Genomic DNA, 26,602 nt, shown 5'->3' with positions numbered 1-26,602 from the left:
ATTTTCAAGGATATTTAATAGACCATGTGGACCAATTGGGTTTGTTCTTCACAGTAGACTCCTATCACCAAATGCAAATAGAACGATTGCTCCAAGTTTGCCAATCTATCACAGATAGCAGAAACTTGTGAGCTTGCAAGAAGCCAGTAGACATCAGGGATGTAACGAGAGACTAAAGGTGACCTGTATGTTACAAGGGACTCGGACTACAGCTGAATTTCTTTCACCTTTGGTTATCTTACCATCAGATGGCGACCACCACAAACAGTTTATCATGAAATTAACATTTCTCATTAATGATGCTGAAACAAAAGTATGGGGGGGTTTGCCTTCTCCATCATGGTCTTTTTATCACAGATATGGCCATAGAGTACCCGATCAAAGACAAAACACCAGAAAAACAGAAAATAAAAAGAAAAAAAGCAAGAGCAGCTGACGTCCAGGAGGATGATAATGAATCAAACTAACATATGATAATTTAAGAAAGACTTGTTGGTCTTTATCTTATTTGATCAGAGCAGCTTCAACAAGCTAAACACCAAGCTGCTATTCAATTGTGGATCTTTATTGAGGCAAAAACCAATTTGGGGAAGTCTTACCGTAAATGCTACAGTATACAACAACAGGAACTACAGAAGCTCAAAAGGCACAGCACTGATATTGAGCCACAGTGGCTCCGGCCATATTAGTTGACAATGATGTTCACTGGATAATAGTCTATATTTAATACTACTGTTTAAAAAAGATACGTAGCTAAACTTCAGAAGGTGTAGAGGCTGCATAGCATCTTTTTCCCCCTTTTGCTCTGAGCAGTTGAAAAGCTAAAGCCATACAGCTCAAGGGAAGTGAGTCTAATAGTTTTGCCAGTGTCATGTCCTACCTGGAGGGCGCCAAGCCTGATGGATATATCACGGCCTCTCTTCTACTGGAAGCATTCCTAGTCTAGGCTGTATGCAAAGATGAGCTCATACAATGTAAAGGGGTACCAGCTTTTACATTTACATTCCTTTATATATAAAAGAACACCTAAAGTGTGTCCTGAGATGAGTCACAAGGATGGTGAGAGATTCTGAAAACAGATTCTGGGGAAGAACTGAAAAAAACTGGGATTGTTTAGCCAAATAAAGAGAGGATTGAGGACTATTTCAAGAAAACGGGAGGAAACATCGACTGTACCAAGGTCCAGCCTAACAATTCTATGAACAGCTCCGAAAAAGCATCATTTTCTTACCTTGTTCATACGTTATATCCAAGAAGTGAATACTGGTAACCTGAATACTAAAAATAGCACCGAAAGTTCCAATTTCACTTTTTCTTCCTACTTCTGCTCCAACATCTCCAATTCTAAAAGTGAGCATAAATTCTTAAATTCTACAAACTTCTTTTCAGTTGACTATCCATCTTCAGTCCATTATCAAAAGAAGATATGAATCTGGTGTTCTAAAATGAATTCATCACTCTAGAAAACACTAGAAGATCTGCAAGTCAAGAGAAATTCCAAATGAAGGGGTCTTAACTTGGGATAAGCTTTCATGGGCGATGGCAGTATGAATATCTAGACAGCGGTATCATTGACCAACTGGTGACTGGCTCACATATGGTTAGATTTTGCCGGCCTCTCTTCTAGTAGGAATAGTCGCGATAGCTGAGTGCAGACAGCATACATGATTGTTATTTATTCAAGACACTTTTTACATGCTCATTCTGCCATTATTTCAGGACAATATTCAACTATTTGATTACATGGCCAAGCTGAATTTTAACTTTGAAATGAAAGGAAATAACCTCCCTTATGTGTTCCCAGGTCCTTGGAAAATATTCTGTCACTAAGCTGTTCTAAAGCCTTGAATGTCTTGGATACAGATTCTTGGAAGTGGGAACTTCTCCTGTCAAAAGTCCTTTGGGCTGTCACTTTGCAATTGCATGAAGCAACCTCTTGAAGAAAGAGCCATGTTGGCACTCGGACAGCATGCTTCCACAGTGTTAACTGTGCTATGATTAGATTCTTTAAAGAATGTATGGTTCACACAACAATATTGCCAGAGACCTTGTGAGAAGGTCCTTTGGAAAGTATCTTTACAAATTTTTGATAAGCCCCATATGTAACTGATTTCTATTTTGAACTGAAGGATACTATAAAGACCACATTTGTTTCAGTGAAGAGGCCCTTCTGTAGGGATTCCTCATGTTCATGAATAGAATAATTCAAGAATATATTGGGGCTGGCCCAGTGACATAGTGGTTAAGTTCACGCACTAGCTTCAGGGATCCTGGATTCCCGGGTTCGGATCCCAGGTACGGACCTATGCACGGCACATCAAGTCACATGACGGCGTCCCATGTGCAAACTGGAGGAAGAGTGGCACAGATGTCAGCTCAGGGTTAATCTTTCTCAAGCAAAAAGAAGAAGATTGGCAACAGATGTTAGCTCAGAGCCAATCTTCCTCACCAAAAAAAAAACCCCAAAAGCAAACAAAAGAATATCATCTAAGAAACCTCTCAAATTTCTGTCTTAGGGAAAATAGTACAGCTAGCCCAACAATGGGAGTTAAAACATAAAAAACAAATACCTTCACAAGATTATTTAATGGACATACAAAATTTACATCTAGGAAGGAAAGAAGGAAAGGATTGTTCTAGTAAGACAAATTGTTCTATTATGACAAATTGTCAACCCCTTAGCATGCTTCTTATTAGAGACATTTATACTGTTATCTTCAACACAGAGCAAGAATCCTTCCTACATCCACATCCTAGGAAGCAGCTTGACACATCAAACTCAAAAGTGGTCCGAAACAACCATTTAAAATACAAATTTCCAAGCAAAGACCATAGTCAATTTCTAACTACATGTACTTGAGAAGTCATTTTCACTACTGGCCACTTGGGGCCCAGCTTATTTTGACAGAATTTTCAAGGAGAAAAGTTATACAATATGATTTATAAACATATATCTGTACATGACGAACATATAAAATATACATTTATATTGACAATATAATATATATTATATAATATATATATGTATAAATAAAAGCAAGGACTTGAAGGACTTTAACTACCTGCCTTCTATTGAGGCTGATAGTAATGCGAGTAAACCCTGCCCTAAATCACACAGAGCTCCCTAACACACAGACCCTCCTTCTAATGATCCTATGATGATAATACCATCTTAGACTTCAGTATCACAAGTGCTTCCATAGATAGTAATTAATTTTTTCTCAGTTGATCTTCTCAAAAATCAAGTGAGATAAAGCAAGCTACCCATTTTACACACAAGGAATCTGAAGGTGTAAACATATAATGCCTTTTCCAGCAAATGACAGATCTACAGGACAGGTAGAGTCAGGATTCCCCTAACCTCTCATCCACCGGTCTTTCAACACTGCCATGCTGTCTGTTCCCCAACCGTACAGTCAAAGTCCCAGAACCAGAAGGGATAGGGGAAGTCACTCTTTCTCAATTTGATGAGACTTTAGAAACAGAAATTGAACTGAGGGAGCTCCCACCATTAAATTCAGCCGTACCCACACCCACATCTTTTGGTCTCTTTTCTCGATTTCAGCTCAGATTCCTCTCTTTCTTCTTTTTTTTTCTAGAGACACATTTGGAGATGAAACCATTCATAACTGCCCATCCACAGACAGTTTGTGGCAGCATAATTGACAATGAGTCTGCTGCAAAAAAAATGAAAATGCTGCTTTAATAACCTTGGCCTAAAATACATTCTGTTGTATGCCTCAAAGGGTTTCAATAAAAAGTCAACCTGTAGAGACATATTTTCTTGGCTTAAACAACAATCCAAAGCATATAAATGTAGTCCAACTATAATGACATATTTATAGGCCAATAAAGCTTACACTGCAGCTTTCAGGCTTCACTTAAAGGAACTCTGTAAGAAGCAGTGTTATATAAAATAATTTGATTTTTTTTCAAAGTATAGCCCAAGGAATAAAAAATGCAAGTTTGCTATGTTTAACTGATAGTGTTTATATTTCTTAGTTGCTAAAAATTTTGTAAAATGAAATAATTCTTCATTTGACAACTTCCAACTGCCATACCAAATATGGGTATCAAGTCCACTTTATTACAAAAGCTAAGTACTGTAATTCTAAAGACAAAAATAAATAACTAGAGGCTTATGTAGTGAATGATTTAATCAACCCGATTCTTCTGGAAAAACAGGTTCCTGTGTTCCTTATGCTTATGAATAATACATTCCTTAAACCTTTCTATTTTAACACTGTTATTTTTTCTTTTTTTTCTATAAACTTCAGTATGAAACTCTCTGAAAGAAGGTAAAACATTTCACTGAGTAAAGTCACAATTTGAATTGGTTTCATATTGAACTTTCTTTCTTTGAAAAGGACAAAGAGGAAGGAAGGGGACGAATGTACTCTAACACATCTCAGAAGTGTTTTTGAAGATGATTAGTTTTCCCACTATCTAGATCTGTAGTTTCGGTCACCAGTCATTTAGAATCTTAAATGAAAACTCCAGAGATTTTTAAAAAGCAAACATGACATCCGCAAATATTGTCCTTGAAGAGGAAGGGTTTAAAAAAATGAAAGAGTTGTGATTTGAATCAGAGCAGTTATTGGAAGCTGCCATTTGGGGCAGAGTTTCTCTTTGTGGAGTATTAATTTGTTGGCAGACATACATTTTTCAGAACATTCTTGTTTTTTTACTATTCAGACAGAGACAGGAAGTGACACAAACTGGGATTAAAGGGAACTTATGCTACCTAAACATTGAGCAAGAAGAGTTCTTTAATTAGCTTTTATATGGTAAAATCCCTTCTTTGTCAACTTAATTATTATCTTATTACTGATTTTAACATGATGAAATAATTCAGTGAAAAAAATAACAAATCGGAGTTTTACTTTATCCACAGAAAGGTGAGATCTTTTCATTCTTTGCTTAGTTCCACCAGAAAAAAAAGAGGAGGGTCTTAAGTAATCTCAGAGTTCATCTTCTTTCTTTGGTAAGAACAATGAGGAGTTGGAAGTGTTCTACAGAAGGAAAAACCTAATAAGTGTGTGAACTTCCATTAACAATGTGGTATTGGAAGTGGTTTCATTGTGGCCAAGAGAAAAGGAGATAAGAAAACCACTGTGTAGAAAGAAAAGTACAGACAACAAATATTTTGATGTTGCAGACAGAGAAGGGAAGAGGTTGCAGAGAAATTTGCCGGGACAGGAACGCATACAGCAAATGACACCCCCTATCTCCCCAACATAAATCCTAACCATGTAGACTTGTAAACCTCAGATCAAGCAGATACTGGAAACTCATTACATTAAGGAAAGTTTTTGTTTCTCTTTCCACATTATTACAACACAGTGTGCATTCCAATTACAAAAGCTATTTGTCTCGAATTCCCCACAGTTCATACCAACTGAGTAGAATTTCAAGGCCCCAAATTCTATCCTTAAAGGGGTATTTTACATTAAAAACAAAAAGAAAAAGTACATGGTGTTGCTTGTTCACCAGAGGCAAGCCTCCCAATCAAATCTGTTGATTATTTTTCCTTCTTCAGCATTAATCGTATGGCTGTCTCCCAAATAAGAGCCCCCCCGAAAATGAAAAAAAGAAAAATCAGAATCACCCAGAAGCCCTTTATCAGCACATATTGCTTGGTCTTGCCTCAGTCCTACTGAATGAAGAATCTGAGGAAGCTGGACTCACTAACCAGTATTATTTTTAAAATTCCCCTAAATGAATCTAATAAACAACTAGATTTTAAAACCACTAAATACTATGAATATTCACTAATTTCTTCTGGAATCAACTATTAAAAGGGTATATTATGGGCATTCTTTAGAATTCAGGAAGATCAAAACCTCTAAATCTTTTGAGAGAATTGAGAGATTGGGTTTCTTTTTATATTCATTGATAAACTATCAATTTTAAACACAAAACAACTCTGCTATAAATACTCTTGTTTATATGTGTGACATCAAGCTTAACCATCTACACATCCTTTTGTCCCCCACTGGGTTTCCTGTTTAGTTTTTTATTAGTAACAGTATATTCCAGAACTAAAAGAAAAAAAAAATCAAACAAACAAAAGAAAGGGTTTAATGTTAAGGAAAACATAAGACAATAGCAATACAATTTAGATCATGCATTAGGAAAGTAACACAACAGATGTATTATTCAGCATTATCACACGTCAGAAGACTAGTCATTGTGTGTTCAAAAAATTGAGGGGGGGGTAACAGCATATATAGGAAGATTACTGAAAAAAAAATCTTTGGCTTTAAAAGGAAAACCATTAGATTAATAATTTTCTCTCAATGTGCACAGGACAATCAGGCTGCCATGTCCAAAATATTATTGTCTGACATCTACCAAAAGATGCCAGGAAGCTGTTGATCGTTAAACTCAAACTGCAAGAAAACATTAAGGCTGTTCCCAAAGCACAACACAGTTCATCACAGACCAGAATCACATGAAAGACACCGTCAGTTACTGGTGTTATTCAGTCTCTTTATGCCAATTAAAATAAATAGTCGAGGTTTATTGTAACAGTTAAATTCTAGGTTAAAAAAAACAGGAAGTTGTCACATTAAGGCACAAAATAGCGCTACGAAAAAATCAGCATTGTGCTAGAATGAAAGAAAAAGATGCCTTAATATGTTAAAAGCGAAGTTCCTCTTTGTCTAAAGAGGAAATAAGTAGTCTAAATCAGAGGTCAACAACTCTGGTCTTGAGCAATGCTTGGAGAGTAAGTCAGTGAATGCCACAGGGAGATATAAACTGGAGAAAAACAAGGTAGGGACACAAAAAGTCACTGGAGAAGAAAGTGTTAAGAAAGAGCAATAGAAATAACTATAGAGCCTCTCATATCCACCAATCACTGTGCTAGACCCTTTATATCTTACATCTCACAGTGACCTTGTAAAGTTCCCATATTTTTCAGATGGGGAAACTGAGGCCTGGAGGTTAAATTATTTGCCTAAGGCCACACTATTAAATAAGCAGCAGAGTCAGGATTCAAACACTAATCAGAATACTCCAAATCTCAAGTTCTCCTCTAAACTTATACTGGAAGAGGGGAAGGAAGGAAAGAAAAACAATATACAGTTGACGGTGATGACTAAATGCCAAAAAGCTCAGGGAAACCTATGCCACAAATTGCCAACCAGTGGCTCCCCCGCTTTGACACTGCTCTCCGGCTCCACATTAACTGACTCATCTCTCTTCCTCACTTTGCTTTCCATCCAACATAAAACATGAAATTCTGACCCGGTGTTAATAGATGTCATGCTGTCTGCTTAGACCAAATATTTAGACTCCTTATTAATTCAATTTTAGGTGCCCTAATTAAGTCTTATGCCTTGACACAGACTGGAAGCTGCTTAAGGCCATGTGTTGTATCACCTAGTTTCCTGCACAGGGCTCCACACATAGAAGGCCCTGTGATCCAATAGGTAACGTTTGTTCCTCACCCACCCAGTTATCTGTCCATCCATATTCCCAGGTTCCTTTGAGGTTAAAAAAAAATTTATAAATATATACATATATGTATATATATATATATATGTATATATATATAAAACAGGGTTTCCAGAAAAATCTACAACAAAAAAAGTTAGTTACTGGATACGCCTACACATTAGATTTCGAAGTACAAATTATATTTACCAAGGTCAGCCTTTTCCTTGAGAACATCTTTGAAGTTGAGTCCACTGTTTAGGGTTGACTGCCTGTACTTCAGCAGAGCTTCCTTCTGTCCATTTCTTCCCAATGCCTCCGTTTTCACTGACCCAGCCTGGAGGCCACATCTCCACTTGGAGAAATCAGAATGTACCCACTTGACCAGGTCTTCAAGCTTCACAATCACCTTTTCGGAAACAGCAATGACTTCATCCTACAAGAGGTGGTTAGGAAAGAACAAAAAACATTATTTGTGGTTCTGAAGGAAATGATAAATTTTCAACAAGCCCATGTGAAATACCATTTGAGTGGTTTAACCTTATGCAAGCAGACAATGACTTTTCAGTGACAGAGAATCTTCAATAACTCAATTCGTTTCAATGGCTTTTCACCGCTAGTAGTCTAGTTGAGGAGTAATTTATAGGATATATTTATTCTATGACTAGAAAGCGTCCAAAAACTCTGCAGTAATTCTAATAGCCATTTTTAATGCTGGCTGCCAGTGCCCACTCTGCCTATCTGACCACTTGGGTGAAAGCTAATTTTTAGGTGCAATTAATTGCAAAAATAAAAAGTGAGAACTAGATGACTAATGGTTAGCCTGTCTCTATATAAATGGCCTAAGTAAATCTGGGATTCTTGGAACTCTGACTCACCCCCAAATTCCTATGTTTATGGTACATTTTCCCTTGGCTTATACACAAATATTGAATTTAACTTTTGTCCTAAAATTAAATAAAACTGTGATGTAATCCCAAAAGAAATACTTCATAAATGTTATGTGCTTCCCACTGAAAGAAACTTACACATTCTCATGTTTCTTAAAAACTTTGTAAGTTGAGAAATGAACTGATTTTTTCTTTTAATACATATGGGGTAAGAGGCGAGAGGGCGAGTGAGGAGAAAGCTTTTGAATCTAAGCAAAGTAGTTGAAACTTCAGTTTGTCCTATGGATCATAAATTTGAATTTTAAGCATCTCTAATTGCTTCCAGGAAACAACCAACTTTTCTGACTCAGAATTAATCCAGCAAGATATTTAGTAGATATCCACACATGGAGCCAAGGGGGGGGAGCTCTCTTACCCAAAGAGTCTTTGGAAAAGGCTTAAGAAGATCATCTCACTGGGTTTTAAGTTAAATTATTTGAAGCATTTGACATTTCAACTTGAAGCGACTTCTTTCATTTCTTTTACTTCACATTTCTGAAGAAAGCTTAACTGTGAAAACCCCTAAGCTTACAAAATCTTAGAAATATTTTTGACCAACGACAACAGGAAGATGTCTCAAAGCTATTAAACAAAAGGAATTCACAAGTGATTTTGGCTAATTTTGCTGTCAAACATGACTCTTTCCTCCTTCTCCCCCACCTACACACACACACATACAGACACACGCACACACTTACACAGTATTGCACACACTACTCCAAACCAAACAAAAAAGCGTTTATTAAGATAAGCTCCACACAATAAGAAGCTCTGGATTTAGTTTTTAGAGTTTTTTTTTAAAAGGTAGGATCTAAAATTTCATTTTTCCCCATCCAATTCCAAGCTGCTTTTGAGAAGGAAGTTTGTTAATGAGCAGCAAAATAACAAATACTCTATCAAAAATAAAAAGTGAAACTTCTGTAATGGAACCTTCTCTCTTATCACAATTAAATGTGAACTTCCACTAAATGGGAGACAAAGGAGAAACTGTTTTTACCCTCTGCTCAAGAAAAAAATTTCAATACTTTATAAACACTGGGGCATATTACAAAGTACTATTTCAACGGGTGATTTCACTCCGGTTCACCACACCATCCTCTTGAAATAAAAGATCTGTAGTTGTCACGCATTTTTATAGCTATTACATGGTGATTATTAAATGTCAGAATAAAAATTCAGGCTGGGTATTGTTTCAAAGCATATGGGAACAGCTCAGCTTCTCGACAGAGCTCACCAGAAATCAAGTTTAGAATATCCTGGAAAATAATTAAGTATCATGGTTAATAAGTCTCAACATTAGCAAAGACAGAATTTGGCAATAATGTTACCAAATATGGTTCCTCAGAAGAGACAAGTTTGGAGATGAGTGTTATTTTCAAATAGCTCTAACTATGATCAAATGATTATCATTTCAATTACCAGTTGCTTCAGATCTTTTCCAAGAAATGGCATGACTAGCTCTGGCTGGCTTACAACACCCGCCAAACAAATACTTTATTAACCCAGAGAAAATACAATCCTTATGATGTCATTGATGAATAAACCCATCTTTCAAGATTCAGTCTTTAGATTTTGTCCTCCCTCCTTTTTTGTCTCTCTGAAACAGAGCTCCTGAATATATACACAATACATAAAAACAAATGCAGGAATTCACATAAACATGCATAAGCCATAAACCCACATTTGGATTAATTGTGAAACCACCAGTATGTTTTACTGTGGATTCACAGAGAAACTGGCCCTGCAACATTGTCAAATGCCAGGATTTAGAAGGAAATCTGATAAGCGGAGGAGGGGAAAACAACAAACCAATCCAAAAAACAAAGCAGCCAACATATATATAGAAAATGTCTCAGGAAACATGACTTTGTACACACAATGCCATAAATCACATGCTCGTATTTACTATTCTGAGCAAGTGCTGACTAAAGTTCCTAATACTCACCATTTGGGCAAGTCTCTATGTCTAAGAAAAGAATTTCAATAAGCTCATCTCATGCTTACATTAGCTCTCCGCAAACTGAGAATTAGCACTGGGATAAATATTGCTGATTTACCCTAATACAACACAAAAGGAACACAAAGAAAAACACTTTGTTATTCTATTAATGTACCTTGGCTTTTCAATTAACCCAGCTCCTGATCAATATTTATGTAGGCTGTGTTGAGACACTTTCTAAGTCCATATCCCCTTTCATCATCGTTTTAAACTGCCTATTTCTGTAATTTGGATTTTGTTTCTACCATTTTATAAAAACAGCTACTCAATCATGGAATCCTCTAAGTCAGAAGAGTTCATCTAGTCAAGAAGTCATAAATCAGCCAGCCGGTGTGTATGGCTGGCCTCTCCAAGTGTTCTAAAAGTTGAGAAATTTTGCACAAAGTATCTAGACTTGTCTTCTCTTAGAAAATAAAAGGGGTATCTGGCAAAAAAACAAAAAACAAAAAACAACCCAGTTGAAACTGAGGAACAGTTGCTTTCTTTAGACAGATGCAAGATCTGTAATTTACCATTGTCCCACCACTCCCTATAACTTTACTTTCAGCCCGCTTTCCCTTACCTGCCTGGTCCCTTGGGCAGGAGTCCACAATTTAAACTTGCATGCCCTGATTTAGTCCACCTCTGTCATTATAATGATGAGGACAGAGAGGTTCAGCGACATGTCCCAGTGCCAACCTCTGGTAGAACTTGGACAAGACTCCAGGCTTCCTATCTGCCAACACAGCATTCATCCTGGACTCTGGAGCTGGACTGCCTGGGTTCAAATCCCAGCCCTGGAGTTTCACTCTCTGTGGAACACTGGGCAACTTCTTTAATCTCCCTGTGCTTCAATTTTTTTAACATAGGTTAAAAAAAAGGACAATAATACCACCTACCTGTCATAGTAATCGCAAGGATTAAATGGGTTACAGAAATGGAGTGGTAAGTCAGCATTAGCTATTATCATTGCCATTAGTCCTCTGCATCGGTGTTTTCCAAAGCACGCCATGCAGAGATGAGTTTATGGATAAACTTGGTTTTTTTTAACAGAAGTTACTCATTGCTTATTTATTTTTGTGGTTACTTCCATTTTTGGGAAAGTGGTACTGGTTTTCCATTTACAGAAAATATAGAAAGTTTCCTCTTTAAATAAATTTAAGTTTAAAAATGGGTCAATTTGAACAAAACCATTAAGTAAACACAGGGGACGTGTGGGTATGGCAAAAAAAAAAAAAAGTCAAGATGCTATGAAAATGTCTGACATTTGGGACAGTGTATTCTATCAGTGGCTCTCAGAGTATGGTCCAGGAACCCTGGGGAATCCCTGAGAATATTTCAGGTGGTCCACAGAGTGAAAAGAATGATCATAATAAGACATTATTTGCTTTTTTCACTCTTATTCTCTTTCAAGTGTGCATGGTGGGGTTTTCCAGATTCTATATGATAGATGGTATGGCAACAGAACGAATGCAGAAGCAGATATGAGAATCCAGCTGTCTCAAATAAGCTAGACTGTAAAGAGATTTACAAAAATGTAAAACAATGCCACTGTTTTTCCTAATTTTTTGTTTTTGAAAATATGGTTAATTTCCATTAAAATGTGTTACATTTACATAATGGGTCTATACTGTTATTTTTATTTTTAAAATTAACTTACAGTAATGTTTCCTTTTTTGGTGTAGAGTTCTATGAGTTTTAACACATGGCAACCAGTGATCTGTTCTTGCTTTGTTTTCTCTTTTCCAAAACGTCATATAAATTGAATCATACAGTATGAAATCTTTTGCAACTGTTTCTTTCACTCATATGCCTTTGAGATCCATCCACGTTGCTGCAAGTATCTACAGCTTGTTCCTTTTTACTCCTGAGTAGTATCCCATGGTATGGATGTATCACAAGGTTTGTTTACCCATTCACCTGTTGAGGGACACTGGGCTGTTTCCAATTTTGGTGATTACAAATAGAACTGCTATAAACACTCACATACAGGTTTTTATGTGAACATAAATTTTCAATTCTCTGGAGTAAATATCTAGGAGAGGGATTGCCGAGTCACATGGTAAGCATATATTTAATTTTACAGAAACTGCCCAACTGTTTTCCAGAGTGGCTGTACCATTTTGCATTCCCACTAGCAATGTATGAGAGTTCCAGTTGTTTCTCATCCACGCTGGTACTAGACACTGTCACCGTTAATTAATTTATCATTGCCATTCTAATATGTATGTGGTGGTTTCTCATCATGTTTTTAAATTTTCATTTCCCTAATGGCTAACGATGTTGAACATCTTTTCAGGTGCTAATTTACCATCCGTATATCCTTTTTGGGGAAGTGTGTGCTCATTTTTAAAATTGGGTTGTTTGTTTTCTTCTGTTGAGTTTTGAGAATTCTTGTACCTTCTGGATACAAGTCGTTTGTCAGATATGTGGTTTAAAAATATTTTCTCCCGTTCCATAGCCTGGCTTTTCATTCTTTTGACAGTGTCTTTTATAAAGTAAAAGTTTAAAATTTTGATTAAGTCCAATTGGTCAGTTTTTTTCTTTTATGGATTGTGGTTTTGCTGTTATATCTATGAACTCTTTGCCTAATCCCAAGTCATGAAGAATTTCTCTTATGTTTCCTTCCAAAAGTTTTATAGTTTTACATTTAGAAGTAAAATCCACTTTGACTTAATTTTGTATAAGGTGTGAGGGTCAGCCTGACATTTATTTTTTTGCATATGGATGTAATATTATTTTTATTTTTAAATGAAGTAAGTATTTAAAATTCTTTCTCAATTTTAATGTCTAATTCAGTAAACATCAATAGGTGTAACCCACATAAACAAAAGCTCTTTGGGGTCCTCAATAGTTGAGTGTGAAGGGTCTTGAGTCCAAAAATTTTGAGAAATACTGTATTAGATCACTAAACCAAGGCCTTTCTTATTCTTCATTTTGCCTGACCTCTGAGTAACATTTGACAATGAACAACCCTACCTTTGACCTGAAACGCTTCCTCTTGTTAAGAACTATGAAAGGGGTGAGATTTTACTCTACTTTCAAACTGACAAGTTAGCCTGCCACAGTTTCACGGATGCTGATAGAGGACCCAAGACCTCTCTGATCAGAGACAGAAAAGGGTCTATTGCTCACAGCAATGGCTGTAGTCAAAGTATCAGCATTTGTGTTGGTTCTTTAATTCCCAATACCCAAAAGGAGAGGCAAAGACGACTAATGATACCTGCACATACAGTGGGGGGCATTACAGGAGAAGGACCTTGATCATAGGGAACCCAAATTGTTAATGCTATTCAGTAAGCATGCCTGCCCTTTGTTCTGGAGGAAGACATAGGCTCTCTCTCTCAAGGCTGTTCACTATATAAACACCCTTGAAAAGACAGTCCAGAACAAAGGCAGTCAGTGGCTCTGCTCACAAGATGTGGAGCTACTCAATGGACACATGAAAAACACTACCATCTCTACATTTCTTTTCTTTGTTCAATTTCTCTTCTTCCTTATTCCATCTCCCTACTAGGAAAATGCAGGAAACATATAACCTTAGACGCAGTCTGGGTCCCGGTCTTCTTTTTCTGCATATCACGACTGAAGAAATCATTCTCTACGGGGATTCCAATGTTCACCGCTAAGCCCATGACTACATTCTACAGTTTGGTCCCAAAAGTTCATCTGGACTCTAGTCCCTAGTTGTCAATTTAGATGTCTCAGAGTCAACTCAAGCTCAGTGGAACTGCACAGTCCATTTGGCTTACGTGTAAGAAAAGATCTTAGTTGACACAAGAAGAATTTGATACTCCCCAACTGTGGCTAACCTCTCCCCATATCTATTCTTCCTTTCTTCTTTAATAAAAAACTGTTAATTTGCTGGGCACAGAATAAAAGCACCATTTTTCTGCTTCTCTTATGGCCAGGTGCAGCCATATGACCAAGTTCTGACTGATGGGATTTGAGTATTAGTGATGTGTGCAATTTCCAGGTCGTGCCCTCAAAGGGAATAGGTAAGCCTTTGCACCCTACAAATGAGGGCACATTTCTCAGGAGACAAAGACTGAAGGAGCTGGGTCCCTGGACGACCTCATGGCGTGGATCACCACGCTAGCCCTGAACCACCCACCTCTAGGCTACGACACAGGCAAGAGTGTGAACTCCCAACTTATTCAAACAACTGTAATTCTGAATCTCTGTTAGACACAGCTGAACCTGTATCTTTACTGATATATCATTCCTCAGAAGAGAGAACATGAATGGGACCTTCCCTGTAATGCCACATGGTCCCCAATGACAGCTCATTGCTGGGGAGCGCTATATTCAGCTGTGTTAATAGAGTCCAAAGGACAGTAAGCACATAAGTGTGACATCAGAAGGGTTGGCAGGGAGAGCATGGAATGAGAAGAGGAAAACAGCATATTTACCTCTATCTTCCCCGAAGATCCTGGATTTTTTAAATATTCATTTAAGCAGTTGAAATATGATAGAAGTTGGGAACACTAAACACATCAACAGGTGATGTTAGCTAAATAAATTGTGAAACCAAAATAATAGTCCAACCGGTTCCACAAGAGTGGGAAATTTTCATCAAGATAGAAACTAAAAATGAAAAAAAACTGTTGTGTCAACTTTTTTAAAGACTAGCAGCAACCACATCAACTTGTGCTTTAACCACTCATGTCAGGCATGTGTACCTAATGTGTGTACCAATGGATTCAGGCAAGGGAAAGGAAGTGCCACCATTGGGCCTGGCTGGGTTCACCACTCTCTTGCTTTCAAATCTCCCTCAGACTCACTGCAATTCGAGGCACCTACCCATTTGCCCCTGTTACACTCCTTGTTACACATTAGTGTGTTCTGCTAACAGGACACACAGAGTGAGCAAAAAGTTTTCACTCTATAGGCACGTGGTTGCCAATTAGACGCTCAAGAAGGTCAAGCAAGACAGAATGGTACTGTGGGTTGACAAGATGAAGCTTGCACTGGCCAGCCATGAAGTGAGAAAAATGAAGACAATGCCGTGAGAATTTCATGAAGCTGAATTTGTTAGATTTCTATCCTTATATCAGTTAGGATCCCACCAGATAATAAATAGAATATTTGAATAATGATAATCCAGGGAGGATTTTACAAAGGGACTAATGACAAAGATGTTGGTGGGTGTAAAGGAACCATGAGAGAGAGAGTACCGGAACCTGGGCTAGCAGTAGCACAGCTATCACCACTCCTAGGCCAAATGGTCAAAGGCGGGAGGGGTGTTTACCAGGATCAGAGCAGACCCCTCTACTAGTGGCAGGGACTCTTCCTTAGAAGGACACCAACAGCCTGGAGGAATCTCACAGGAAAGAACAGGGAATAAATACCTGCCTTCACTCTCCTCCCTTTCTCCCCCTCCTAGCAAGGCACCTCTGTGGCTGAACCCCACTGGAAGCCACAGGGCCCAGGAGCTGTTAATGAGCCCACACAGGGGAGCCTCCCAAGGCAGAGAGCTGAGAGAAGAAGGGAGCAGCACTGATCTGGAGGGGCCCCCCCATACACTCTTTCTATTTAAGACTTTTTCTCTCCTCCTTTCATCTGGTGTCATAATATCCTTTTTTTCCTTTGAAATGAGGATGGCAACGGATGGTGTAGTTATTTTTTAATGTCCTTTCAAGGCAAAATAAAGTAATATCAGGGGCAGTCCCCGTGGCCGAGTGGTTAAGTTTGTGAGCTCCACTTTGGAGACCCGGGGTTTCGCGGGTTCGGATCCTGGGCACAGACATGGCATGGCTCATCAGGCCAAGCTGAGGAGGCGTCCCACATAGCACAACCAGAGGCACTCACAACTAGAATATACACCTATGTGCTGGGGGCTTTGGGGAGAAGAAGAAAAAAGAGAAGATTGACAACAGCTGTTAGCTCAGGTGCCAATCTTTAAAAAAAAATAAAATAAAACAATATCAGTACTAAGTTGGCCCCTGAACTGGGAATTACTGTTCTTATTACATGCGATATAATGTTAAATCTTTGTTGCAACAGTATTTGATGCTGAATTGCATAGTTCTGTCTTCTACAATAAACACCTGAATTACAGAGACTTTTTAAGTGCCCTTGCCTAACGTCTACTTCTCTTGTACTTCCCAAAGAGCCAAGGACTGTGCTGGGCCTAAAGCATACAACAAATACTTACTTTAATGGCACACCATCTCTGGATGTTCCATGTTGGGAGAAACTAAGGGGTGGCTGAGAAAGCACTGGCTTCTGAATCTGATGGACCCTGGTTCAAATGCAGCTCTATTGAGCTTAATACCCATGTTAATCTTGGGACATGGCATCATCTTGCCAAGGTCTCATCTAAAAACAACGGGGAAATAGGATAAAAGAACCCACTTCATATGGTAGTTAGAATGGTGAAGTTGTTACAATACACTAGTCAGCACAGAGTAGGCGTCCAAGAAATGATGGTTATTACTACTATTCCATAATTATCACTTGAACTGAAAATGAGGAAATGAGGGTGAGTGGTATTCAGATGTTACCTGTGAGTGACTGTGTGTGTTCCTAACTCTTCCTAGTTCTTTGAGAAGAATAACACCCTTGTAGCTCCTGCTGGGTACCTCCAAGGGAAAGCTGGGCCAGAAAGCAATAAAGAATGTCTGAGCTTCTAAGTCATTTTCCTCAGCCCTCAAGGATACGGCAGTGGAAAACTCTGAGATGCTTTACTTTACTCATACACTAATCTATGAAATTAACAGACAGCATCTTATCTAACCCCTAGGAGGACTCTCTGAGGTAAGTATTCTTGGACCCATTTTAGAGATGAGAAAACTGAAGTGGGACCAGAAGCCAGCTTTGGGAGCACCGTCATCCTTCTGAGAAATTGGTCCCTTAGGTCCTTTCAGTAGTAACACTCTGCCCTACTCCTACCCTGGGACAAAAGAACCCTCCCCTACATCCTGCCAATTTCCTGGAGTGGGTGGGATTTAAAGTTTAAAGAAACAAACAGGATTTTAATTTTTAACTTGTATTGTGTTTTTCTCCCCAAACTAAGACTACAGAAATCTCCATTCATGTGCTGGTTAAAAATGTGAAGAATTTTATGTTGTCTGACTGATGAAGAGATCCTCTCAAGTCTGCAAAGGTTTAATTTGACCCCCTTAACATGATGAAATGGATTTTCCATGGAGGCTCATTAGTGTATTGGGTTCCAATTTCCCAAGCCAGCCCCTTCTCTTCCAACTGTTTCCTTCTCCCTCACCAGTCATTTGGGTGAAGCTTGGGGCTCAATGAATTTTGGAAACCCATCCTGGAACAATTAGATGGGGTAAGCAAACAGAAGACCACTCTGAAGCGCATTCATCAAATGTAATGCCACCATCCTTCATGGTACAGCCAAAGGCGTCTGCGTATCAAACAAGTAATTCAAAAATCCTAAATATTTTATGTTCCTAAATACATTTTTAATACACACTAATCTAAAACCTGTTAGGCTGCAGCCTGCTCCCCTGACAGGAGTCCAATTTCAAAGAAAGCCCCAGAAACATCTTCTCACTAATTCCCAGGTCCATGTCTTTCCTTTTGGACTTACCATGCATGCATCTTTTACCTTCCCCCAAATTAAAAACAACTTACATGAAAAGCAAGAAAAGTCATCCTAGATATTTCCTCTCAAAACAGGCAAGCATTTGATATCTACAGAAGATGCCTTACATCAATGGTCGAGCCTGCCCACCCTTCCTTTGGCCAATCGAATAGGGTGTTAACTCACAGTCTATTTTTTTAACTACTTTCAGGTTGCCATAATAAAAATTACCTTGGCACCCATATGCTTAGCTCTGGCCATTAAAACATAAGCAAAAGAAGATAAATCAGCCCAATTCCAGGGTCTCCTGTAAGGCCCAGCTGAGTTACCTATAAGAACATTCTAGAAAAGTAAAGACCATAACAATAAAACTCAAACTCAACCACCATCCAATCCAGATGTTCTAAAATGCTAAATGACTTCAAACCACTACTTTTACATCTCCTGATCTTTTTTCACCTAGTTTTTACAAGCATATGACACTCTGACCAGGTACACAGTTTTAGCAGGGCCCATATTTCATACAGACCCTAAAAGGAAGAAGAAAAGTCTTTGCCTCTGTTGGTATAAGAAAATCACAGTGGAAGCCGTCTGAATCTTTCAAGGTTATTGTTGATCTGGCACGGAGTCTTGATATACTGCTGTCATTAATAAGAAGAGCCGTCTTCACAGAGAATCACTGAAAGCCTTATGCCTATTTAGAATGCTTTAATGTAGAAACCAAGTAAATCTTCCTGTTTTGTGTAGCCTCTATTTAAACATAAACATATGATTTAGACATGCTCCCTCTTGTTAAACATTTTTTTGCTCTGTTCACTTAGCACAGTTCACATTATTATCCTCACATGTACAATGGCAGCGGAATAATTTGAGACCCGCAGCTTTATTTAATAATGTAATTATCCTATATTGGATTACTTAAAGGGGCTTTGTATTTTTAAGTTCTAGTTTTTCCTATATTGGCAATGTGCTCTGCCACGGTAAATGATTCAGGCTTCAATCAAAAGCTCTAAACTCAGTTTGGAAAAATATTGAGTGTTTTTGAGTAAGCCAGGATTAACGCAAGAGCCAATTTGCAGCCACAGTTGGTGACCTTTCTACTCCTGTTCAAAGACTGTGGTGTGGAGGCCAACACAGAGGACAGACTCCAGCAAGTACAGGCACCTGATTCCAACTCTTCTGCCACCTCAGGGAGGTTGTATAAACCAGAGAATAAAGCCCAGGTTTTCCTCAGGGTAAATTTTCTGAAGGCAGGGCTGAAACTTGCATAGCCTTCCATGCCCTCCAAGATCCTGTACTGTTCTAGGTGGAGCTTAAAGAATGGATGGATGGATGGATGGATGAGTGCTACTGGGTGTTCCGACAAAACAGTTGCAGAAGGGAATCCAGAAGGACCCATGCTTAGCACCTTTAAGGGAGTATTCACAAGCTGAGCTTCATCCAAGGATACTGTCAGGAGGGATTTTGTTCTCGCTTTTCCCCAACTCAAGTCAGTCTGATCCAATTAACCTGTATTAACTCTGTTCTGTGCCAGGCACTGAGCTGAATACCAGCCATGGAGAGATAAGGATGAATAAGACACTGGTGCTGCCCTTCAAATGCACAGTACCCAGGGCCTCCTGTTCCCTGCCTAGGAAATGAAGGTTACTATGTTTCTAGTCCTTTGCCAGAGAAGCCATTCACTCTTTCATTCTCAATGTCCTGAGCATCTACTCTCAGCTGTGTTAGGCACTAGGAACAGCTGGGGAAACATGGACACCACTCTCGAAGGGAGGTTGGAGGGAAAGACAGTACACAACAGCCCTCAGCGAAACGTGATTTATAGAATAAGAAACTGTCATAAGTGATTTCATTCATTCAACAAATATTTATTGAGCACTAACTATACATCAGGCATTGGGGTTACAGTCGGGAATAAAACAGACAAAAATCCCTACCTTCCTGGAGCCTACAGTCATGTGTAGGGTGTGGTGGGGTGGGGTGGGGTGGGGTGTGTGTGTATGTGTCTTGAGGGAGAGGGGAGTGGGGCAGAAGAGCCAGAAAAATAATAAAATCCAAAGTAAAAGAACTGGAAGAGGCAATAACGGGAGACAAGCAGTGGAACTGGGGGTGATCTCCCATGAGTGGTCAGGTAAGGTCTCTCTGCTCAGACTCTAAGGAAGAGAAGGAGCTAGCAAGGTTAAGAGTGGAGGGAAGGCAGGAGCAGAACACAGGACACTGTGCATGCAGAGGGAACAGGGGATACAAAGGCGCTGGGAGGAACACGGTACACTGTCAAATTCAAGGTTAAAAAAAGAAAAAACACAAGATGCCCCATGCATTGTCTTACAGCTGATGCATGCTTCTAAATTTGAATCCAGACTCCTTTTCTCTAAGTTTCCAGTAGGGTTAGTAGGAAAGCTACCCCATAAATCAAGTTCCATTTTTAAAAATTGACCAGAATCTGCTTAATGTCACCTTTTTCTCAAACTTTTAATGCTTACGTATGTATGTTTTGAGCATTTTGTTGAAAACCAAGTTGCACCCTCCCGGAAAGAGTTTTCCCAGGAATCAGCTAATTTCCACAGAATTTAAGAGATGGAAGGCCAGCTGCTCCCTGACATATGCACAAGGTTGAAGCCTGGTGGGGACATGCTCATCTCCTACAGACAAACTCATTAGAGGCAAAAACTGGGGCAACAATCTCTTTCAGCTGGATGTTTAGGACCACTTTACATGGACATATGCCAATCTGATTCAATGCCCCTCCTCAACCACCGTGCATGAAACATATCTATTTTCCTATGCGTTAAGGAACCTGTTTAATTATACGAGGTACAGGGTCCTCCTTCCCCTTCTACCTGCAGACTCATCATCACACCAGGCACAATGCCCTTTCTAGCAAAACTCTTCAAATTCACTGATCAAGACATTAGGTTTAAGAAAGACCCAATACAGCTTGTTGACATGCTCTAAGACTAACAAATCTTTAAAAGATTAAAGCAACCTGCTGTCTACTCTGTATGTCATCTATAATTAAATACCCCGAAGAGTGGGGAGGTGTTTGGAAGGAACCACCCAAGGAGAATGCATAATAACAACAAAAGAAGAAGAAAAAAAAACAAGACAGGGTAAGAAGAATATCATTCGACCCTCATCAGACTAACTTTATACTGAAGTGATGGGTCCCATTGCTGACTGCAGCAGGCAGCCTCTAAGATGGCCCCTAATGATGTCCACCCCTTGTATTCATGCCCTTGTGTAATCCCCTCCACTTGAGTGTGGGCTGGATGTAATGTCTCACTTCCAACAAACAGAATTAGGCAAAAGTGATGGGATGTCATTTCTGAGATTAGGTTACAAAAGGACTGTGGTTTCAGTCTCGCTTGCACACCGTGAGGGAAATCAGCTGCCATGTTGAAAGCTGGCCAGTGGAGCAGCCCATGCAGCATGGCAAGGAACTGAGGGAGGCTGAGGCCAGCTGCCAGGGAGGAATGAGGCCTTCAGTCTCACAGCTCGTGAAGACCTGAGGCCTGCCAACAGGCAAGGGAGTGAGCTTGGAAGTGGATTCTACCCAAACAGAGCTTTGAGATGACTACAGCCCGGGCGGGCACCTTGACTGCAGCCTTGAGAGACCCCGAACCAGAGGCACTCAGACAGCCTTCCCAGACTCCTGACCCGCAGAAACTGTGAATAGTAAATCTTGTTTTAAGACACAAAATTTGAAGTACTTCATTACGCAACAATGGATAATAATACACTAATCTTTAACGTGGGATACATTTACACATTTTTGCCTGACAATGAAATTAAGCCCGTGAAACAAGGTGCTAAATACTAGTTTCAACCATGCCTGGAAATTAGATTAATTTCTGCTAAAAAGTTGACAAGCCAATGGAAAAATGCTTTATGCAACTGCCTGAATCCTGAAGCAACTGCCTACACAAGAGATCTTTTCTTTTTTGGATACCCATAGAAATTTCCAGGAATACTATTTAACAGTATCAGCATACCTTTCAGGATGGAAGGGGCAAAGGAAAATACAATCTTACCCAGTAAGGCTAACTTTAGGTTTCATCTTCTCTAAGCAACTAGGAGAGGGGCAGAGCTTATCCATCTCTATCATCTCCATAGTACCTCATATACACCAATAAATACTGCTTCAATTTAACTGAATAAAAGTTTGCAGTCAAAAGGCCTATATTTAAAAATAGAAATGTTATGCTTTTCAAGAGCAATATTATATTATGTCCTTAGCTACCACCGAAAAATCCCAAGCCTCATGTCTCTTTTCCTCCTCCCACTTTTTCAAGACATCTTTTAAAGGCCCTTGGCACAGCTGCCCAGTGAGAACTGTGTTGCCTATAAGCATAATCTGCCGGTCCTGTAGACACACAATCCCCCAGTCCTGAAGGCCAAGATCAAGGCAAGCCTTCTCTTTGCTTGAAAAGAGAAAAGGGGGGCGGGAGGGGAGCAGAAAAGAGGCTTTAAAAATTAAGCCCCCTCCCCTAAAAAAATTAAGACAACTGAGATATCTCAATATTCTGACATGCTGAGAATGTTTTCACTCCACTGCTTCGAGGGGTCATTTAAGGAATTCTGGGGGTCAGAAGTGATTTGAACACCTGCTTAGCTGTCTATTGAATTACTGATCTAGTAACATCAAAAATGTGGAGTGAGAAACAGAACCTACCACTGTAAAGAAAAAAAAAACAGAGCCTGTTGATAATTTTAAAAGACACTACCATTTACATGATTCATGCGATTTGCATTAGGAAAAGCATCTTCAGCTTTTTTATTAGAACCTTCTTTTTGCCTGCCCAGATAGTTAGGGATTCATATTTTACAACCCAATGCATTGTTGCTGAACCAACACATTCAGCCCCCAGGAGCACAAAACACAATTAGACTATTATGGAGAATACTCACAAGAAACAGAATGGAACAGATTATTTCACTTAAGACATACAGAATTCAATTATTTTCTGTATTTATAACCCTTGGACACTAGATTCTGGAATAATTTGGTGAGGAGACTGAGCCCTACAGCAGTGTTTTCATCTGCATTCTAGTAATCTGATATACACTGTGGGATTAACCCAAAGCAAAAGGATTTAATGGCTCAGCAGGCAGTCTCTATTTTGAAGATCCTTCTTCTAAGATCCCCAGCCATTTTGGCTGGGACCCTCTCCCTTTACATCATTTTGCTAATGCTTTCTGCTTTTTTAAAAGAACCTGGCAGTACCCATCTTAAGGGAGTTGGCTTGTAACACACTCCCCACCACCAGCACCAAAAGAAGAGGAAAAGGAGGAGGAGATGAGAAGAGGGTGAAACAAATTTTCAAAATAGGGGTGTTTTGAAGAATAGGAAATAGGAGAGGCTTGTAAAAAATGGTGGGAAAGTGAGGGTATTTAAAATAAATTCAATGTTGTGCACATTCAGCAGATCAACACCAGGTTTCTTGGAGGTTGCATCATGAAGGCGGGGGAGGGGCTGGGAAAGACCAGGTTTGAACTTTCTTTGGCATACTGAGATGGAACATCTGGAATGCAGGTTTTGTCTCTTGACTCCATCATTCTCCCATCTCATTTTATTTTGTTGTGGCTGATGGAATAGATACCCCTAAAGGTCCTTTAAGACCTAAATGGAACAGAACAGAATAGTTTTGAGGGTGTCCCCTTCACAGTGACTGGAAACCTCAAATAGGGATCAAAACTTCTGAAATTAAACATCAGAAACATCTCTTGGGACAGATGGAGAACCAGGAAGCTTAACTCTATTTATAATGGATAGTTCTCTTAGTTATTGTTTCTCAAACAATAGTTAGTTGTCTAATGACTCAAACAATAAATTACTTATTAAGAGGCTATTAACAGTTTAGCACCATGACAGGCTTAACAGGGACAATAAAGTTAGGATTTGGTTCCTGACCAGGAAGGGCAGGGCAGATGACTAGTATATGCTAAAAGCCTGGGATAAGACAGGGCATGGTTTGGTGCTCTACGCCCACACAACTTGCATTTGATATTCACACTGCAGCAAGATTAACCCATTTCACAGATAAAGAAACTTGAGACCCCAGAGATTAAGTTGACCAAGGTAATATGCAGCCACTAACTGGCAGAGTAAATAGTCACATTTGGTTCACCAAGCTTCAAGACTAAGAGTTTATATTCTAACTAGAAAGAGAAAACACACATGTGAAATTATTAATCAGCACTGCCTTCAGATTCAAGTCCAGTCTTCTAAAACTGACCTGCTAGACTCCCTGAGATCTGGCCTCAGTTTACCTTAATTTCCCCTAGACCCTGCTCTCTTGCCAAATGCAGACTTTATCTGCATTGCATTATGCAGATAATTGTATTATCTGTATTGGTCCATATGTCCTTCCTTCCTATTTGCCTACAGCTTTTCTTCTGCCTAGATTTCCCCCTCTCTTACCCTCATTATTCAAATATGAAAGCCCTGGGAACTTTCAAGGGCCTGCTCACAAGCTCCCCTTCTCGAGGAGCCCTGCAGCATGGCTACAGGCCACCTTCCCACTCACGCACTTCTTTCTTTCCACATCTCGATCCCTGTACCTTCCCTGAGGCGGACCTGTGCCCCCAGGACAGAGCCCGGCTCTCCCCCACTGCTTTCTTTGCTGCCCCTTTAGGACCAACAGATTCCTTTTGCTTTATTTATAGAAAATTAGCCAAATATGAAAAAGTTTCAAAAATCGTAATACTCCAAAGCTTTGTTCTAGAAATTGCAAGGTGGCAGCCTCTAGACTGAAGGCATGTTTTGTTTAGCCACACACAGTTTTTGAAAAAGTGGATTGACCTGCCAACTAAAATCACACAAAAATCTGGATTTCTGGCATGTCTCTGGAAAAATGGAAAGTTCTGGCAATATGGGACAACATTCCTGCCCGGCAATGATGAACAGGACCTGAGAAGCATCATTAGAACGAGTCACGTGCTGCCCAGTTCCCCCAAACATTATATTGTCTCGCACACCTGGCTGACTTCACTTCTTCTTACCTGCCTGGCCCCGTGGGTGTTTACACGTGTGCCTCTGCTCAAGGCTCCCTGCTCCCCTAGAGTCAGTGGAAGACATCTCAGAGGAGGCGGCTTTTGAACAGGACCTTGAAAGATGGATACAACTGTTGTGCAGTTTTATTTCACAGAGGAAAATCTCAGCAATTTTATACCCCTTTTCTGACACCGACCCTGTTTCCTCTTCTTGTCAACACAACAGCACAATGTTTCTGCCATCTGTGTTTTGGAATTAAGATGGTTCGAGTTCCCATTCAGTCTCTGTCATTTGCCTGATGCATGACTTTCGAAACCTGGACCAGTTACCTAACCTCTCAGATTACCTTTCTGCAAAATGGAGATGACACTAGAACCTACCTCATAGTGTTATTGTTCTGAGGAGCAAATAAAAGGTCACTTATAAAGCTGTCAGCATTTAGTTTTATTATTACCTTTATGAATATCATTTTAGACCAGCGGTCAGGCAAACATTTTCTGTAAAGGGCCAGAGAGTAAATATGTTAGGCTCTGTGCGTCATACAGTCTCTGTCGCAACTACTCAACTCTGCCACTACAGTGTGCAAGCTGCCAGAGACAATTTGTAAACAACTGGGCATGGCTGTGTGCCAATAAAACTTTATTTACAAAACAGGCAGCAGGCCAGATTTGGCCAACAGGCCTTAGTTTGCTGACCCTTATTTTCAACCTTCTCCACAGCCAGACAATGTAAATCAGCTCTGAAGATGCTGTCTAGGTGTCTAGATATCAATGACATCTAGAACAATCGTGCCTCAAGTGAGCATCAGTGGCATCTCTAACCTGTTACTGGATTTGCCAAGATTAGAATCAGCCCAGAAATCATCCTGCAGGGAGACAGCTCCCATCACCTCCACATCTTGCCAAGAAACCTCTTCCCAATCTTCACCCCAGAATCTCGTTAGAGCTGAGCTTAAACATTATTTCCTCCCAAATGCCTCCACAGCCCTTCCGGGCAGGATCAGGCAGCCCTATCATAGGTCCCCGCATTTTCCCTTCTTCACAATGACCACACCAGAAAATCACCCACTTATTTGTGATAGTTTGATCAGTCATGAGAGTGCTCCCGACTTGATGGTAAGCTCCAAGAAGACACGATCTGCCTGGTCTCCCACCTCTGTCTCTCCAGGGCCCGAGAGAAGGCAGTCTGGAGGGATTGAGGCCAAGTTCCCTCTCCCGTGAAATGATCGAGAGGCACTGTGTGCCTGCTGTGGGGATGTGCGATTTAAAGAGCCCTTTTAAACATTTTATTACACAAGTGCACAGTATTATTACTGAGTTATCTGTGTATCTGTCAACTGCCAATTTGACAGCAGGTTCCTAGAGAACAAGATAGAAGCCTTCAAGAACCATACGCAGAATAAGTAAATGAAAGACCAAAAGAAACACTCTTCATAAAGGCTCAATCAGACAATAGGTCAGTATACAATGAAAGTCTCAATGTTAGGAGCTCTCAATATATTCTAAAGTTATAGAGGGACATAAAGGTCATCAGTCCTGGCAGAATCCAGAAGAAACTGGGTTTCAATCTTGGCTCTGAGTCTTAGCTATATATGACCTTGGGCAAGTTAATTAATCTCTTTGGTCTCATTTGCTTCATTAATAAAGTATGAAAATGTCATAATACTACAACCTTAGAGAATTTCTTGAAGAATTAAATGAATATTTAATTTA

The 26,602-nt window shown here is 39.6% G+C and overlaps 1 protein-coding gene across 4 annotated transcripts in view; it reads right to left on the bottom strand.

The window, feature by feature from the left end:
* Nucleotides 1–26,602, bottom strand: part of ARID5B (AT-rich interaction domain 5B) — a 175,599-nt gene that overhangs the window by 136,731 nt on the left and 12,266 nt on the right. For all 4 annotated transcript variants that reach the window (XM_001503500.6, XM_005602398.4, XM_005602399.4 and 1 more), the window contains one exon: nt 7,651–7,876. In XM_001503500.6, the coding sequence (XP_001503550.1) occupies nt 7,651–7,876 (226 nt within the window). The remainder of the gene's footprint in view (nt 1–7,650; nt 7,877–26,602) is intronic.

This window comes from Equus caballus, chromosome 1 (assembly GCF_041296265.1).
Source record: "Equus caballus isolate H_3958 breed thoroughbred chromosome 1, TB-T2T, whole genome shotgun sequence".
In the NCBI taxonomy this organism is placed as follows: domain Eukaryota; kingdom Metazoa; phylum Chordata; class Mammalia; order Perissodactyla; family Equidae; genus Equus; species Equus caballus.
This window is presented reverse-complemented; position numbering and strand designations above follow the sequence as displayed.